The sequence below is a fragment of the Osmerus eperlanus genome, chromosome 17 (genome assembly GCF_963692335.1).
Source record: "Osmerus eperlanus chromosome 17, fOsmEpe2.1, whole genome shotgun sequence".
NCBI classification, from domain to species: domain Eukaryota; kingdom Metazoa; phylum Chordata; class Actinopteri; order Osmeriformes; family Osmeridae; genus Osmerus; species Osmerus eperlanus.
This window is the reverse complement of record NC_085034.1, coordinates 3,569,634-3,588,045: the sequence shown is the minus strand read 5'-3', so window position 1 is coordinate 3,588,045 and position 18,412 is coordinate 3,569,634. Positions and strand designations below refer to the sequence as shown.

Here is an 18,412-nt window from a genome sequence, read left to right as displayed (position 1 = left end):
AGAGGGAGTCAGTATTACACACACACATGAACCCCTCGCTGACCACAGAAATGTGCTGGAGCGTTGCTCATCTCATCTCTCTCTGTCTGGGCGGTCAGGACAATTATACACTATTGGTCTCGGTCTTAGTCTTTCTCTCCTCTTTCTCTTCCTTTCTTCCCTGTGCTCCCTCCTTCCCTCTGTCATCTGTTGTCCAGATGCTGGGGCAGATAAGCTGGATGTAGCAGGAGGAAAAGGGAGGGGTGGAGGGGTGGAGGGTCGGGGAGGAGTTGTTCAAGCTCTTAGCCTCCTGTGGTGTCTTCAAACGCTCCTCTGAGAGAAGGTGGAGAGATATCCCTGCCATGTAAGGTGAGATGTGTACAGGTGAAGCACTTGTCACCTTACAAACTTCAGCTCTTCGGCCCCCTCCTATCTTTCTCTCTCTCCCTCCTCTATGCCTTTCTTCTCTCTGTCTCTCTTGATCTCTGTCGTTTTATCTGTCACTCTCTGGCTGTCCGTCTATCTCTACTCTGTGCTGTGTCAAGGTAAGGGGTATTATATTGAGGACTATTAAAATGATGAAGGTTTCCTGTCCAAGCATCGGGAGTCTGTCCTTCAGCGCAGGATAATCTGGAGCCTGGACCCAGTAGAGACCTCACATTCCACCTAGCTGGTTCCATTCTGATCACCGTCCACACACACACACACACATATACACACACACACACACACACACAAACAGTCTGCTTACTGTCCGATCTCAGCTGTGACTGCAGTCTTTGATCCTGAGAATTGAGCTGACTGGCGGCAGAGTGATTTGTGGCTGCATCAGCAGGAACAAGAACTTTGGGTTTATGGGGAAGTTGGAAGTATTTTGTAACATTTGATATAAAAAGAGCAGCTTGTTTCCATTTTGTATGTTGTTGCAACACAACACAATGATGAGACACCAAAAGCAGGTTGTGGTGTAAATTGTAGACAGGATTGATTTATAGTCATGTTCCAATTATGTGTTTGAAAAGCCTCTTTGAATGTGGTTGTGGTTAAAATTGTAATCATTGTGTTTGAGGAGAAGAGTGAGAGGAAAGGAGATGAGAGTCGAGGAGAGTAGAGGACTTGGACTCTTGCTGGGAAAGATTTGTTTTCCTATTTCCTCTTTTTTTCACCACTGCTTGGCGCTTTATTTTTCCTATGTGTGTGTGTGTATGTGTATCTAGTTCTGTATGTGAATGCATTTGAATGTGTATGCATGTTTATGTGTGTGTGTCACATGTCCTGGAGAATACTACAACAAAACTTGTTCTCTAGAATGACAGGAATGAAACCTGCTCTCTGTCGAGAACAGAGCTGCCACTCGCATGTCTCACAAGGTTTACATTAGATCTTTCGTTCATCTGGAGCAACAAACACAGACAAACCATAACTAGGACCTGAACCAGAACCAGAACCAGAATCAGGACCTGGACCAGAACAAGTGAAATATTTGAATAAAGTGAAAACAGTTAGTGTCCACCTGATTAACTCACATTCTTCCTTTCTCCCCTCCTCCTCTCTTCCTCTACTCCCCCCCCCCCCTACTCTTCTCCTTTTCAAGCCCTCTGGTCTAGAGAAATGAGATTTAATCTCTCTCATAATATACACAAATAATTATCAGCCTAGCTTGGTGTGTAAGAGCCTGTGTTGGCTGTGTGTCAGACCTCCCAGAACGAATAGGCTCAGGCCTGGAGCTACTCCAAACACACACACACACGCACACACACACACACCAAACACACGCTTACACACACACCAAACACACACATTCTGGCCCATTGGTGCTGTAATTCAATTACTTCAATCTTGATTTAAATGAACTATTTAAGTTTAGGATCAGTGTCACTGTGACTACTGTTTAAATTGTTCTTAATACACTGGCTTAAAAATATACCCCAATGAGCATGTGTCTGAAATGGTTTTCCCTTGGTTCTATTTCCAGAGTATTCTAGGAGATGAGGTCAATCGTGTAGACTGTGTCTGTGTCATTCTGATGAACACATAAGCCCTGGAAGTGAAGTCACTTCCGCTGGGATTCCAGAGGTGATACTAGGACACAAACATGACTCGGGTGACTCAGAGAGGAGGTCTGAGATGATCAACTCCCAGTGAAGCTCATTTGATTATTTTAGGCCTGACAGGATATGCAAGCAAACAGACATGCATGCAGAGACACACACACACACATACAGAGATAAAGAGATGCTGTCTGATGCATACCTCAGACAAATGTGCTCTGGATGGTTCGATATGCTGATTGTAAACTTTGAGCTGTGAAAATCAATTAAACTACCTATGTTTGTCAGCAACCGGAGTGTCTGACTCCGATAACAGAGGCTGGATACTTTGACTTGTCTTGTTCCCTGGCTCTGGAGTGTATGTGTGTGTGTGTGTGTGTGTATGTGTGTGTGTGGGGGGGGTGTATGTGTGATTGATGTCTGTTTGTGAGTCTGGGTGTGTGTGTGTGTGTGTTCCGGCTCAAGACTGTGTGTGAAGTGTGAAGACATTATTGGTCTAATCTTGCGTCGTCCAGAGATGGGCCTGTTTACAGACATGGCACGCACAGATCAGGAAGGGTATTTATTAGCTGCTTTGAAGCTCCAACACACTGTCTCTGATGTAGCCCCACCTCCACCTATTCAAACCAGCTGGAGGTTACAGGGTCAATCCCTGGGCCCACACCAGACTGTAGAGTGGCCAGCCAGCCAATGAGGTGTCTCAGCTGTTACCTTTGACCTTTAGGGAGCAGTAGGAGTGTATGGCTAAGATACCAAGCTAATGGTGAGTCATCTGAAGAATGTGTTGGTATCAAGGCTCAACGCTCCATCACTCCATAGCTTCATAAAAACACATAATGTAAACCAGGTGGGAGAGACTTTTTAGGGTTATGAGTTGACACTTCAGGGGGAAAAAAGCAGTGTGTTTGTGTGTGTGTGTGTGTGTGTGTCTGTTAGAATGTGTGACTGACTGAGTGACCAAGTTAAAACTCCCTTACAGAATATCCAATTCTGGATTATTCAATTGTAAAAATAACATTACATTATTAAAAATCTAAGCCAAATATTTCATCATTTCTTTATTACACCCTTACCGCATAGAGACTGAATAAGGGATTAGTTTATAACAGACATGAAACAAGGCAAAGGCTTTTACATTCCCAGTATAATTTAAATAAGATGACAATGGACTGGCATGGACACACACACACACACACACGCACACACGCACACACGCACACACACATATACACAGGAGCGCACACAAACACACTTGTTCACTGGGTTTGGATCATTGGAGAGGGTTAATTAAACCTCTTGGAACAAGAGAGTCATTCAAACTCATACGAGAAGACATCAAAAGAAACGTACAGTTCATATTTCCTCTCAATAAATATTTCCTTCCGCCAGATTCCCGGGAATAAAGACTTGAGTCTCGGTTCTCCCCGTCAGTGTTGGATTGTGCTTGTGTGTAATTATATCTGAGGGGTGGAGCCCTGCATGTTACACAGGATCACGTACTGTTTATGATGGACGCCTCACCGACATGATGGAATGAGGGGATGAGAGGTGGATACGTCAGATAAACAGATGAGTGGAGAGACTCACACAAGGCTCGCCATGGGTCTCTCCTCCCCCACCTCCACCCCCCTCCTACCCCCACCTCCACCCCCTCTCCTCCCCCACCTTCCTCTTCATCACACACTAGTGTTTCATGTGGTGGCTGGACCGGGGCCTACACCAACACTGCGTGCTTCACAGTCAGACCAACTTGCAGCAATCAAGAGGAACTGTTAATTGATGGCTTCATCAAATAGAACCAGTGATTATAAAACCCCACACTTTCACTGGCTGATGGAGTGAAGACAGCATGAGAGGAGTGAACAGACTGTGACCTTACCCCAGAGGAACCATCTTAGAACTTCTAGAAGTGACCATACACTCACTCACATCCTGTTCTGTGTTCCCGCGCTTCTCTGTCCAGCCTGTTGGTAAACAAAGGTTCCTTCTAGAACCATTCGAAAAGGGATGTCGTACAGGGGCAACACAGGTTGTGTCTGATCAGACGAGTATGATCACATCAGTATGAGCATCAGAGGTGAATGCCGTGTTAGAAATTATTTCTTTGCTGGTCTCTGTTCCTTTAATAGCCACATAATTATGCTTTTGTTCTGGAAAAGACTATTTGTCTCGTACATTCTTTTCTATATTTTTTTATGTGTTTATACATTTAAACCGTGGGGGGTGCAGATGTGCTTGTTACAGTGGAGCAAACGGCATCTTGGTGAGACCAAACTCAAATGCGTGACAGCTTGGTAGGGGTACAGAATGACAATGGATGACTGGAGGGAATTGTGCCCAAAAAGTTTGCCCGCCAACATGCCACTGAACCCCCCTCATAGCCCAGTGTAGCAGAGCCCTGGAGGATGGGCCTGGTTCTTCATTGGATCATGCAGGGATCCTACAACAAGCTGCTGTCAGCACCCTGATTTCTGTACTTGATGTGCTATCGTCATAGCAATAACTCCAGGCACACAGAAGATTAAGGACATGTTACTGTGGGCTTCCAACCACATCTGTCCTGAATAGTATGATTCTCATTATCTGTTGATTAGAGAACACGTAGAACTGGGGACTTTGTTTGTGGGTGTGTGTTTGAGAGCAGAAGTCACTTTTCATCACCATGCCTAATACTCAAAGCTCACTTCATCAGACACAAACACATACATGCACATATACACACACACATATACACCCACACACCCACACACACACACACACACACACACACACACACACACACACACACACACACACACACACACATGCACACACACACACACACGTACACACGAGAGAAACTAACAGAGAAACACCAAACTCCTTTTTATTTAAGTGCAGCGTTGTTTTAATGGGTTGAACGACGAGAGGAGAGCGGAGCATAAGCAGGCAGAAATACTATCACACTGAGGAATGCTTGGAGGTAAGCACTTCCAGATATCCACAGAGAGACTGCATGACGTCCACACACACTCACACACACACACGCATACACACACTCACATACACACCCTCACATAACTATGATTGAATGAGGAGTTCCTGGTTCCTGGAAAGTCAACAGAGTTCTTTCATGTCAGGTTAAGGAGTAGTAAGTTGGTGTATAGGGTTGTCGGGGAGGTAAGACTGGGGAGGGAGGTTGGAGGAGAGGTTGTGTATAGGTTGAGGGTGGGGCTGGGGAGGCAGGTTGGAGGTGTGGCTGGGGAGGCAGGTTAGAAATGTCTGGGGAAAGGTTGGAAATTATGCCGGAGAGAGGTTGAGGGTGAGGCTGGGGAGGGAAAATAGAGACGAGGCTGGAGAGTGAGGTGAAGGAGAGGCCAGGGGGGAGGTCGGAGGGGAGTCCAGTGAGGAAGTGATAGTCAAGAATTGGCTGATGCAAGATGAACATGGGCATATTTAGGAAAGTGTTTGGAATCACACGTTATTGATCTGGCAAGAGCAATCACCGTTACAAACTCTGTTCCATTTACAAGAGAGGGGAAGAGAGAGAGAGAGAGAGAGAGAGAGAGAGAGAGAGAGAGAGAGAGAGAGGGGAGAGAGAGAGAGAGAGAGAGAGAGAGAGAGAGAGAGAGAGAGAGAGAGAGAGAGAGAGAGAGAGAGAGAGAGAGAGAGAGAGAGAGAGAGAGAGAGAGAGAGAGAGAGAGGGGAGAGAGAGGCCTTACAGACTCACTAGAACACCATGACCTAGTTCTTCGCCCGGCCTGGCCCTAACTCTCTCATAAAGACTAAATAAACAAATGTTTTGTAGAAATTAATACAATCAAAGCTATCAAAGGGCATATTATATCATGGGATGCCACCCTGGGCAGTAGTAGTGTTGGTGTATGTCTGATGAGTTGTTACTAGCTGTGATATAAATTGTATTTTGTCAATGTGTGTGTGTGTGTACTGTACAGCTGCATGCTGATAAATTGCCAACTTGGCCGTAGTAGAACTGGAGCATTCTGATAAGTAAAACCTTGACCTTAAAGGAAGAGAGAGTGTGTATGTGCGTGTATGTGTTGTATGTGTATGTGTGTGAGAGAAAGAGAGTCTGTGTGTGTACTAGTGAGTGTGTGTGTGCGCATGTGTGTGTGTGTAATCTGTCTCCCTTGTGATGGCTAGGTGTTATCTCAGGTCAGTCAAGGTTACCTTGACATAATGCCAACGCAGATAGACAGAAACCAAGCTGTTCTCTAGACTCTCAAACTAACAAGGGTTCTATCAATACTCGAATCTTCCATATCAATCTGTTATCTAGCAGTCTTCTAAACAGATACACACCTCAACATCCTGTCAGAGAGTAAGCATCTGTTTGCCAGCTGTGAGGGTGTCTGTCTGCATCTGTCCTATGAGAGCCCATTATGTTATGAAAGATAATGCTGCAACATTAGAGCTAGGCCATTCAGATGCTACGTGTTCATATGACATCACTGTTGGCACCTGGCAACCCACTGGTGCTACAGTTACTAATTCTTCATCAACCCAATCGAATGTGTCTATCTAGCCTGACCATGTCAATGGCTCAGCATGATTTCATATCTCCATAGAGAGGTGAATGATATCTTGGACTTAATTTCAGTACTCCATGAGATGAGAAACCCTGATTACTTTCCAAACCACCTCTGCTACCTTTCAGGCCTTGACCTTGCATCTCATTAGATTCCCTCCCCCCCCCCCTCCCACTACACACACACACACACAACCCTCCCACCCCTTTCCTCTCTCTTAACGAGTCCTGATTGAGACGCGGGTGATCCGGTTCTGTGATTGGTTAACCTGACCGTTGTGTTTACGGGAGGGCAAAGCTCGAGTGTCTCCAGCCGTTAGAATGGTCTCCCAGAGAGACACCGGGGTCATTATGGGATGCTAATGAGGTGCATCGCATCACGACAATTATCTCCAGTCCGCCACACACAGAGATCCGTCCAGGCCGACACAACCCCACAGATCAAATTAACTGACAAATATTTAACAGTTTACTGCAGCACATCATTCCTTCTCCCCTTTACCCTGCAGTCGTCTCTCTTCCTCCCCCTCCCCGTCCACCATCCCCTCCCCTTCTTCCAACACACCTATCCAATCACATGGAAAATTGCAACTGATTTGTTTTGTTTGGGTAGCGTTACTGGCCTGGCCCGACCTAGACGTTTTGGATAATCTGAGCTCCCTATTCCCTGTGTTCCCGTCCTCGTCCCGGATAGGGATGTTTGGGTAAACACATCAGTCACACTTCTTCTGATTGATGTGTATTTACCCTGCGCCAAGAGACATGGAGTCATTAGAATGTCTGTGTGCGTGTGTATGTGTGTGTGCGTGTATGATTAATGTTCAGGGAGGATGCTTTCAAAATTGACAATTATTTCGTTGAGTCACAGCTTGTATTCATCTGATATGAAGGATGGATGGATGGAATGATGGCTGGTCATCAATCTCTATTCCATCTTTCCTTGACTACCTTCTCTCTTTTTCTGGATACAGGGTTTGGCCTGGAGGAATCTGTCGAGAACTCCCAACTACCCTCTCTCGTGAAAAGGGAAGAATTCCGGTTTTCCAGTTGGTAAACTGAGATACGGATGCCTCCTTGGAAATTAGGTGAGGAAGGGGTGTTTGTTCTGGTTGGAAATTTCCATAGGGAGCAGATGGAATAGTTTAACATGAGAGCAGCTGTGCCTGGAAAACCATCAATACCCCAACCTTATGATCATTATCATGACCGAGCAAAACTAAAACCGTAAAAGGAACTGTAATCTATCAGAAGAGAAGAGAAGGAGATAGAACTAGATCTTCTGTATACACAAGAGGGGCTGGGATCTCGAGATATGAGGTGACCATTTTGAAGTGAAACAGGTAGTTAGTCTCAGATTCCCCTTTCTTTCTTTCTTTCTATCTTTTTTCTGTCTCTTCCTCCATCCCCCCTCTCTACATATCCGTCTCACATTCTCTCTCTCTGTGGTGGTACTTAAACAGTCCCTAAGGCATTCTATACTCGCAGGCTTACACTTTAATTAGCTAAGAAAATAAAGCCATCACAGCAATTTACAGCAGGCAACGTAAACAGACAGCTATGGTGGGCAGCGAGGACCCCAGGCCACCAGGCACATGTGAGAGGAATTCTCTCCGTGATGAAACAGGATAATACTCATAGCACTTCGGTGTGTGATGGATATGTTACACCAGGTTTTGAAAAGAAAAATACACAAAGTAATATACAAGATGGGACATGAGCAAATATATGCTTGGTTGTTTAGGCCTAAAGGAGAAGGTCGTTGTAGTCTAGGTTGTAGGTTGTAGTCTGAAGGATCCTGGTTGACTTCCAAGTGGAGAATTACCCTATCGAACGTCACCATTTAACATGTTGTTGGGTTTGCTGCAGTGTGATTGGTTGCAGGGTGGGAGAAGAAGGGAAGAAGAGAACATGAGTGCGTGTGTGAGAGAGAAAGCAAGAGAGAAAGCAAGAGATACAGAGAGAGAAAGAGAGAGTAAGAGACAGAAAGAAAGAGAGAGAGAGAGAGTAAGAGACATAAAGAGAGAGAGAGAGAGAGAGAGAGAGAGAGAGAGAGAGAGAGAGAGAGAGGGAGAGAGAGAGAGAGAGAGAGAGAGAGAGAGAAAAAGAGAGAGGTGGGGGATGGAGAGGGAAAGAGATGGAGAGGGAAAGAGAGTTGTGAAATGTTTGTGTTCCAAGTGTGGCCTTGGGTCTGTCTCAGGTTGATGATTGACTAGTCAGCTTCTTGCCTGCCAGAGCAGCAAAAACAACAAGGACATGCACAATACAGAGCTAAAGCTCCTCTCTAACTCCAGCTTCATATCTCAAACACACCCATTGCTTCTGTTGATACACACAGCATTTCACACCCACAATCTGAGCCTTTGTACCACACTTCTTATTGTCGTCTGCTGTAAAGAACAGGATTACCAGAGTCATTTGATTACTTCAAGTCTTCATTCATGCATGAGTCATATTTGACTGAGGGACTAAAATAACACCACTTCATCAACATGGATGGAGTCTGCACTCTGGTGATCATGACAGCATAATCACCTGATTGCTCTCAGATTAAATAGTCAATGAATCAATAAGTCATAAATCATATCTGATACACATTTCTGTAAATGTTTACATTCGCACCCAGACCCCCTCACAAAGCATTTTCTGTTTCTTGACGTCTACACAGTCCATCTCCAACATCCATTACCTGTCAGCGATAACAAACATGGGCCCACTGCATGCGGCAGATTTAGGACAACTGTTTATAACTCACTACATGGCTTTAACACAGGGCTAGAAAAACAAATACTGAAGGCCCAGCACAAACTGGCTCTTTTTATGTAATCCAGGGTCAGGGCCAGGGCCAAGACCAGGACCAGGACCCATTACCAGGACCAGGACCAGGACCAAGACCAAGACCAAGACCAGGACCAGGACCAGGACCAAGACCAGGACCAGGACCCAGGGAAGCCTGTTTTCCCTTCACTCACTCTCTCTCTCTCTCTCTCTCTCTCTCTCTCTCTCTCTCTCTCTCTCTCTCTCTCTCTCTCTCTCTCTCTCTCTCTCTTTCCCTCTTTCTCATCAGGAACAGGATTCCTTCCCATTCCGAGATTCTCATCATTGTGTTTCATTTGTTCTAGTTATTGTGAGCTGATCTGAGTTTGACTGGTCAGGCCTGGGGAGTGCCAAAACGAACCCAAACACAAGACTAGACCTGATAGTACGGTGCTGGAGAGAAGGCATATAGAATCAGGAAAGGAAGAAAGACACATAGGGAGATTGAGAGATTGAAATATGAAAAGAGTAACTGTGGGTTTGTTTGTGATGAAGAGAAGGTCTCTGGGTTTTTCCAGGAGTCTAATAAACGTCTGTCCACTCACAGCATTCCATTTTTGTGTCTGAGAGGCAGGAGATGGTTCACATTAGTGGACCAGGAACTGACCAGGAGAAACAGAGAGGTAGAGAGAGGGAGAGAGGGATAGAGAGAGAGGGGGGAGACAGAAAGATAAAGATATAGAGAGACAGATAAAGAAAGCTGAATGTTCCTCCGGAGCCTCTCCAAGGGTTTCCTCTTGCTGTGGGGATATTCCATTTCACGAGAGTTCTGGAGTTTGGCGTGGGAACAGTCCAGGGGGGCGGAGCCTTAGTCCACGCCATGCATCTGTCCAGGTTCACACCCTGTCGTTACGTTTGGATGCAGAACACAGACCTGAACACAATTGGGCTCTATCATGGCCCAGTACACAAGGGGACCAGCAGACACCATTCATACTGGACCACAAGTCTGCACCACAGGTCAGCTCCTACTGGACCTGCTTTGCACTCTTCTAATCTCCAACCCTCTTCTCTCTCTCTCTTTTCCGCTCTCCTTCCCTTTCCTACTCTCCGTTCCTCCTGCCTTTCTCTCCTCTCCAAATCTTGCTTCATTCCTAAACATAATTCAAGACACAACATAATATTGTCAATACTAAAATAGCTTTATCTGTTGTACTGGGTAAAATAGGCGACAAGCACAAATACTTACAAATACTTAGTTTACAATGATTGTATATGATTAGACATGAGGATGAACGTACAGCAGTGTCACCTTGAGCCCACTGAGACTGTAAGACAGGAGAGGTACAAATACAGGTAAATAGGGAAAACGTGAACACTAGATATTAGAGTCAGTTACAGACAGTTTCATACCAAAAACAACATGAAATGTGTTTTCTACCAAGAGAAACCAGATTGTCACAGTTTGTTTATGTACATAAAAAGAACAAGCAACCAGGCACACATGCATGCAAACATTCTTACTCTCTCATTTCTTTCTCTCTTGTGTACACACAAACACACATTTAATGTGGACAGAGTGTGGTGAACACAAACAAATGCCATTTGTGCCCTTTTTGATGAAGGCCATTTTGTGACCCAGCACTAGCTTTGTAGCTAGGTGTGTAAAGTCACAAGGTCAAAACATATTTAACATGATTGTGCAAACTGAAGAAGAGCAAACTGTCAACAAACAACATGAGACCCGAACACAAGACACACACACACACACAGACACATTCACTTCACCTGCGGTTCGCAACACAATTACTTTTACAGTCACAATCACAACTGAAACTTTACAGTCTAGTAAAGTTTACTTTACAGTCTGTACATATGAATCTACAAAACGTCTTTCTGACGAGTGAGTACTGTGAAACGCCTAAGATGCAGTAGATGATCTTATAATGGCCTCACTGATGCAACATGTTATAAGACTGTCCGTCTGTGAGTGTACAGCATACCTGGGTGACTAAAACAAGGATGCACATCTTGTGATGGTAGCCACGGACTGAAGGAGTTAAAAGGAAGGAATCGGTCTGGGTGTTCCAGAGACAGGCGTGCTGTGTGTCCGTCTGCAGGTGGGAACCACCCCTCCAGGGACCAGGTCTAGTCCTGAAGGTGTCCACACCAGTTGAGACCACAAAAAAGATAAGAGCTGTCATGTGCTACGTGTTTCCCCAGGTTGCTGAAGAACTATATACCTGTACATATGCTGGGAAGCTGCCCCTTCACTCCATCACCACTGAACCACTCCCTCCCCGCCCATCCCATCCCCTCCACTCCCCACCCTTCCCATCCCCTCCCCTCCCCACCCATCCCATCCCCTCCACTCCCCACCCTTCCCATCCCCTCCCCTCCCCACCCTTCCCATCCCCTCCACTCCCCACCCTTCCCATCCCCTCCACTCCCCACCCTTCCCATCCCCTCCACTCCCCACCCTTCCCATCCCCTCCACTCCCCACCCTTCCCATCCCCTCCCAGCAGTGTTCCTGGGTAGAGTCTGTCCAACTAGAGAGGATGGACCAGAACACACAGCAGCTAGAGGGAGTCGAGCTATAGGGCTGGACTTTTGATGTTCACAAGAAGCAGGAAGTTATGGACATTCTTTCTCATGAATGGATGTAGAAGAGTCTAGGCTCTCTGGCTACATATGCTGCCTGGATGCAGTCTCTGTCTGTGTGTCTGTCTTTTTCTCCCTGTGGTGGGGGTGTAAGGACACAGGGAGAAGGGGGAGGGGTTGGGGAAGGGGGGGGGCAGTTGGTGTTTGGTGGCGTTGCCTAGCGACAAGGCACAAAGGCAACAGATGGTTGGTGTGGGTGTGGCTCAGAGGCAGTGGAGTTGCTATTGGTCACCTGTGACCCCACCTTCCCCCTATGATCTTCCTCCTCCTCCTCCCTTGATCCACCTCCAAAGGTCACCAGGGCCTGCGTAGAGTCACATGACTGCTTCTCTGCATCCTCGGAGCTGAGCGAGACACGACTGAGGCGGCCAACTTTCCGGAAGGCTCCGCGAGTCCTCTTGGCCAGCAGCGCCAGGTCCTCGCGGCAGTGGGGGTTAAAGAGCAGGTAGAGCAGGGGGTTGAGGCAGGCGGGCAGGGGCACCACCAGCAGCAGCACGGCCTTCACCACCAGGGGGCCCACGGAGGGCAGGCGCAGGAGGGAGGAGAAGGAGAGGAAAGCCACAGGGAAGTAGAGCAGGCAGTTGGCGAAGAGGAGCCAGGCCACATGGCGGATCATGGAGCAGTCTCCCAGGTCCTCTGGCTCGCCCTTCTCCAGACGGCAGTACAGCCGGGTGTAGGTGACGGTCATGATGAGGTAGCAGAGGGAGTTGACCAGGACCAGGGCCACCATGAAGCCCAGGCTGGAGGGCTCCGTGTTGGGCACAGGCAGGCAGACAGACGACACGCCGTAGTCCCCTAGGAGAGGCAGCAGGGTGACGGCCAGCCCCAGGAGGAAACACAGCCCAGCCACCAGCCTCACGGTGCCCAGGGACCCCCTCCCCTCCCCGGGCATGGTGCCCGCCGAGCCCCCCTTCCCCCGACGCACCGACAGCCCTCGCTCCAGGGCCGCCGCCGTCAGCAGGAAGAGGCTGGTCTCCGAGGCGAACACAGACAGGAAGCCGGTGATGCGGCAGGCGGCGCTGCTCTCCCACTGGGCGCCGTAGCGGGCGAAGGTTCCGTAGGTGAGGGCGTCGACCACGGCTAGAGCGCCGCTCCACACTCCCATCATGCAGTTCACCAGCGCCAGAAGGCCGATCAGGAGTTTGGCGGGGGTCAGGAAGGAGGGCGACAAGAAGATGGACACCATCACCAGGCCGTTGCTGACCAATGAGAGAGCAGCAATGAGCCACACCCCTCCACGGATCAGCCAACTGCCGAAGAGGTGATGACAGGGACGGAATGGACCTGGGGGGAGACAAGCAGGGAAGGAGGGAAGTTGGAAGGAAGGAGGGAGAGGAGAGGAGTATTTAACATCACTTATGCTGTGTTTGTGTGTGTGTATTTGTGTGTAGGTGTGTATGTGTGTGTGTCTGTGTGTGTGTGTTTGTACCTGGTGCTGGGGAGCACTGAACAGAGTGGTGAGACTTTGGTTCGTCATCAAAGTCAAGCAGGAAGTCTTCTAGGTCGTGGTCTTCTTAAAACAAAACACACACGCACACACACCCCCGCCATGTTAGATTATTGATGATCAAAGTGGTAGAGGGTGTTTGGTTCCATCCACTGATTCCAGTACACTGCTAGTGTGTGAGGTCCCACCTTGGTTGGTCAAGATGGCATCTCTCCTGGCAAACTCCTCCTTGCCAGTGCCATCTTCTCTCTCCCAGGGATTTGCATGCTTCTCACAAGAGACGAATGCACAGCACTGGAACGCATAGGGCAGCTCCATAACCCTACACACACACACACACACACACAGAGAGAGAGAGAGAGAGAGAGAGAGAGAGAGAGAGAGACGCACACACACAGATGTGTGTTATAGACAATATCCAACATACTTGTTAAATTATCTACTTCCATCTGACATGTTATCATTCTCCAAACGGCACGATCATAGCTTGGGAGATCTGCCAGTGTTTAATGTTTATATATAAGGCCTTTTGGCCATAATGTTTCCTGTAGAACAAAAATATGTCCGCCCTTAAGTCACTCTCTTCTAAGGTTGAGGCTCCTGAACTGCCTGCTTTACCCAACCAATCACATGTGTTTGAAAAAATGCCCTCAGAGATACATCACGTATGAGCGTCTGTGTACACGCGTGATGCTGTGGCACTGTCCTCATGCCCTAAAACGGAGGCAGGATGGGTACCTTGAGCATGTGGCATTTATCTCCAGCCGAGGCAGTTTGACTTTGACTTAGCTTGTTTCTCTCTGCATGTTGCTAAGGGATGTTTTGTGTGTCTCCGTGTTCAAAACATGAATTTATGAAAGTCTTGGAAGGGGTGAGGATATACCTCCTGCATTCGCCACTCTGTTCCTTACCGACCCTCATCTTCAATGTTTGCATTATCAACCTCATCCTACATCGCCCTCCTCCTAATCACCTAAGTTTTGGCATGCTGTCCGCAGCCAGAAGTCCGTGCAGTGCTGTGTTCCCAGCCAGTTTGAGTTGGGTCAGACCATGGAGACCGGACACGGGCAGATAGGAGAGCTGGTTTGACGTGAGGTCTCTGGAGAGAGATGGAGGGGTGACAGCAGTTAAGAATACATAAAGCATTCATCTAGACGCACAGATAAGGGGAGGAGAGGACTGGATGGGAGAGGTGAGGTGAGGACAGGAGAGAATAGGTGAGGAGAGGAGAAGAAACTCACAGTTTGGCCAGGGCTGGGAGGCTGGTAAAGGATTGTTCGTCCAGAAGTGTCAGTTTGTTCCATGCCAGGTCTCTACAAACGAAAACAGAGCAAATCACATCCTCCACATTCCAGGGCCAGTTTTTTTTTTGGTACCATACCTTGTCTTTATCACCCCCTTAAGTCACGTTCATGGTTCTATCAACATTCATTGTTCTATAAAAGTGAGCGGTGTTTTGTTCAGATCGTGCTCGACTGTTTCTCCTGATGCTTTTGGATCCTCTGTTCTGGACATGTTCTGACTTGATTTACTAGCTGAGATCCTCCAGTCAGACTGTCCAGAGTACAGAGAGTTCCTCCCTGCCTCCCAGACAGATTGACTCATACATGTGTGATATCAATCTGATAGGAAAGAACGAGCGGTCCAACAGCCATCCCAGCCCCAGCCCCATCTGTAGGGGGCTACGGGAGCCTACAGGAGGTCAAGAGGGTGGAGGAAGAGGAGCGAGAGGAGGAAGAGGAAGGTGATATGGTTTAACCAGATGAGCAGGATCCAGGAGCCGGGGTTCAAACACAGGACCCTTCCTTTCATGCTCGTTTCACAGTCATGCCACACATTTGAGAGGCGTCTACATTTGTGGCAGAGGTGGTTTGGAAAGATGGTCCTTCCAACTGGGACTGTTTGATATCTGACAGGTTGTTGGATGTGGTTGACGTGGTGGTTGTGAGGTGCCTTGGTTATGGGGGGGATTACTAGTCTTTTATGTGTGCGTGCGTGTGTGTAAGCATCATGAGACCTACATTAACAGAGAATCCTTTGTTTGATGTGGTGTAATTCTAATCCCAGGGAATCTGTGATCCCATAATCTCAAATTCTACATAGGTTTGGAGTTGAATGGTTGAGACAAAAGGCCTAAAGTGAAGGACTATGGTCTCAATCTCTCTTTCTCTTTGAACCCCTCTGTCTATCTCTGACCCCCTTTTTTCACACACACACACACACACACACACACACACACACACACACACACACACACACACACACACACACACACACACACACACACACACACACTCCTCTTACTCTCATTCTTCCTTCCTTCCTTCCTTCCTCTCCCTCCCTCTCTCTCTCTCTCTCTCTCTCTCTCTCTCTCTCTCTCTCTCTCTCTCTCTCTCTCTCTCTCTCTCTCATTCTTACCACTGTGAATGTGTGCCTATAAGCCTCATTGAGCACATTACTTGCTTAATTGGAGGTTTCTGACCCCTTTCGTCACTCTGAGGGAGCCAGGGGTTTAAGGAGGACCGTAAAATTAGATGGCCTGACGCCCTGCAGCCCCATGATTCTGCAACCCACAGAGTCTGCAGCCTCCAGCCCATCCATCCCTCCGCTCGTTCACCTTTCAGATCCCCTAACTGTAGCCCTCTACCTCTTCACCTTCCACACCTCCACTCTTCAATCTAACCATCCATTACTACTATTACTAAGCAATTCTCCATTTCTCCATTGATCAGTCCCTCCTCCCTGACATTCCCTGAGTGTGCACAGGAGTCAAAGCCCCCAAGGACAACATAAAAAGGTGGAGAGTGAGAACATGAGCAGCTTTGCCATCTCAGGAGAAAAAAACAAGAAAAAAAACCATGCACGGTATAAAAGACTTTGAAACGTTCAAAACGTTTTGATGAGGATATCCTGGGACAGTCAGACATGCACACCACTCCCCCTCACCTCCTTTTATCCCCCCATCCCACCGTCCCCCTATTTAGAATGGCTCCTGGCAACAGCACGTATATGTGTTTCATGTCCACTGGAAGGTAAAATGATCCCTAAAACGTAGCGGCGCCAGAGTCCCCGGCAGGATCCCTGGGCCCGGCCTGCCTGCCATGACGCAGCGCCAACTGTGACATCATCACTGCTATCCTGAGTGTGCTCACCACAGGTCACCTCACAGCAGAGAGAGAGACAGCCTTACTGGGAGCACTGTGTGTGTGTGTATGTGTGTGTGTGTGTGTGTCTAGGGGGCTTCCAGGGGCCAAGTCATATTTCCTCTCTTCCAGCTAGGGACGTGTCCGAGAACGCAACGGCCAATTAGAACCCTCGCCCGGCTTCTCAGCACTGATGATGTCATTTGGAAGCGTTTACAGGTGACCGGGTTGGGATCGGAGGCAGCTGTAATTGTACTGGGGGAAGACGGGTGGAGAGAAGGGAGGGGGAGGGGGGGCAATCAGCAAACAGGCACTTATACAGGTTACCCAGACAGGCCTGTGCACAGCTGTGTGTAAAGCAAGCGGGCTGGATCCTAATTAGCCATGATGCATCCTGCTGTCATTACCCTAGACCTTTACTGCCCCGTCAGCTAGCTGGAAAAGGTGGACTAGCTGACTAGCATGACAACTGACAGGCTGAAAGGAACAAACTGTGAACCAAATGGGCTATTCAGCTCGCTCCAGCATGCATCTCCTCAAGAAATGTATACAATTAACTGGGCAAGCTCATATGATTAGACTACTGTTCCGTGTCACGCATATGGTAATAATTAAATGGAAAATGACTGATGTGCATTAGATGTTGGAGTAGGGTAGAGAAGAAAGATGTTTGTACTGAAGGGCAGCAGGGAGGAAATTTGAAGGCCACGGCCACCCACGGCATTGTGGGTAGGAAGGTGGCAGGGGGATGGAAACAAGATGATGGGAGGGTAAACAGGAGGAGTGTATGTTTGTAAACACACAGCTATATGCCACACACACACGCACACACACATATACACACAAACACCCACACACAAACACAACGACCACTCACATGAAACCTGGAAAATCCTCTCAGGGTTCTAACATGTTGGCTTCAGGGTCAGGTCATTAGATTTACCTTCTCCATTCAACAGTTTGGAACAAACCACAAGAATTTTAAACGTGAGAAACTTTACACAGTCAATATCAACCAAGATCAGACTGGAGTGAAATCAAAATAACTATGGGGATTCTGAGTTCTGCCAGTGTTCTGTCATGGTGTGCTAAACACCTAGTATTAGAGGGATCGATCCTTTGGGCAAGGATTGGCTAGGGTTGATATGTGGATTTCACATCATTCTAACCTAGCCAACATTATCCAAGTATCGTCAACGTAGCCTAGCCAGCAGACACTAATGACCACTCACAGAGATCGTAGCAACGCCAGGCCCTGGAAAGTGTCCTCATGAACCTCCTCTATCTCGTTGTGATGCAGGTCACTGTAAGGGGACAGGATCATCACGTTAGGCTTATAAACGTCATGTTAGCGTCTGTATGGATCCACAGACTAGGCATGAGGTGGGAACACTCACATCTTCAGGATCTTCTCACAGCCCCTGAGGCTGGGAAGAGACTGGATCCGGTTGTAGGACAGGTCTCTATGGTAACAAGAGAGGGAGACGTGTTTATTCTGAGGAAGAACGTGTTCAAATAGGAAAGACAGAACATGTCAAAGTGTTTGTGAAGAGATAAAGTTTATGGTTGCCAATCAGGGCATATACGTATAGTGGGGGGTGTATTATAGTATGGTGAAATAAATATAAGGTCATGGTTTTCCTCCCTGATTTACCCAAACAGTGTAACATTAATTAGAAGTGTGTCTGTGTCTGTGGAAGTCATGAGGGGGACTCACAGAACTTGCAGGTTAGGTAACTGGTCACAAACATTGCGAGGCAGAGAGGTGATTCTGGCTCCAGTGATGGTTCTGTAGTTGGAAAAAGGATCATAATCACAACCATCTTAATCGCCTTCTCATCATCACCA

At 47.5% G+C, this 18,412-nt stretch overlaps 1 protein-coding gene across 3 annotated transcripts in view; it reads right to left on the bottom strand.

Moving 5' to 3' along the window:
* Positions 1–12,033: 12,033 nt before the first annotated feature.
* LOC134037649 (leucine-rich repeat-containing G-protein coupled receptor 5-like) overlaps positions 12,034–18,412 on the bottom strand; it is a 41,472-nt gene continuing 35,093 nt past the window's right edge. For 2 of the 3 annotated variants that reach the window (XM_062483064.1, XM_062483062.1), the window contains 8 exons: positions 18,282–18,353; positions 17,962–18,027; positions 17,797–17,868; positions 14,663–14,734; positions 14,395–14,520; positions 13,610–13,743; positions 13,404–13,487; positions 12,034–13,258 (listed from right to left, as the gene is read on the bottom strand). In XM_062483064.1, coding sequence (XP_062339048.1) covers positions 12,132–13,258; positions 13,404–13,487; positions 13,610–13,743; positions 14,395–14,520; positions 14,663–14,734; positions 17,797–17,868; positions 17,962–18,027; positions 18,282–18,353 — 1,753 coding nt within the window. In that variant the 3' untranslated portion in view covers positions 12,034–12,131. The remainder of the gene's footprint in view (positions 13,259–13,403; positions 13,488–13,609; positions 13,744–14,394; positions 14,521–14,662; positions 14,735–17,796; positions 17,869–17,961; positions 18,028–18,281; positions 18,354–18,412) is intronic. The other variant, XM_062483063.1, reaches the window with a different exon arrangement.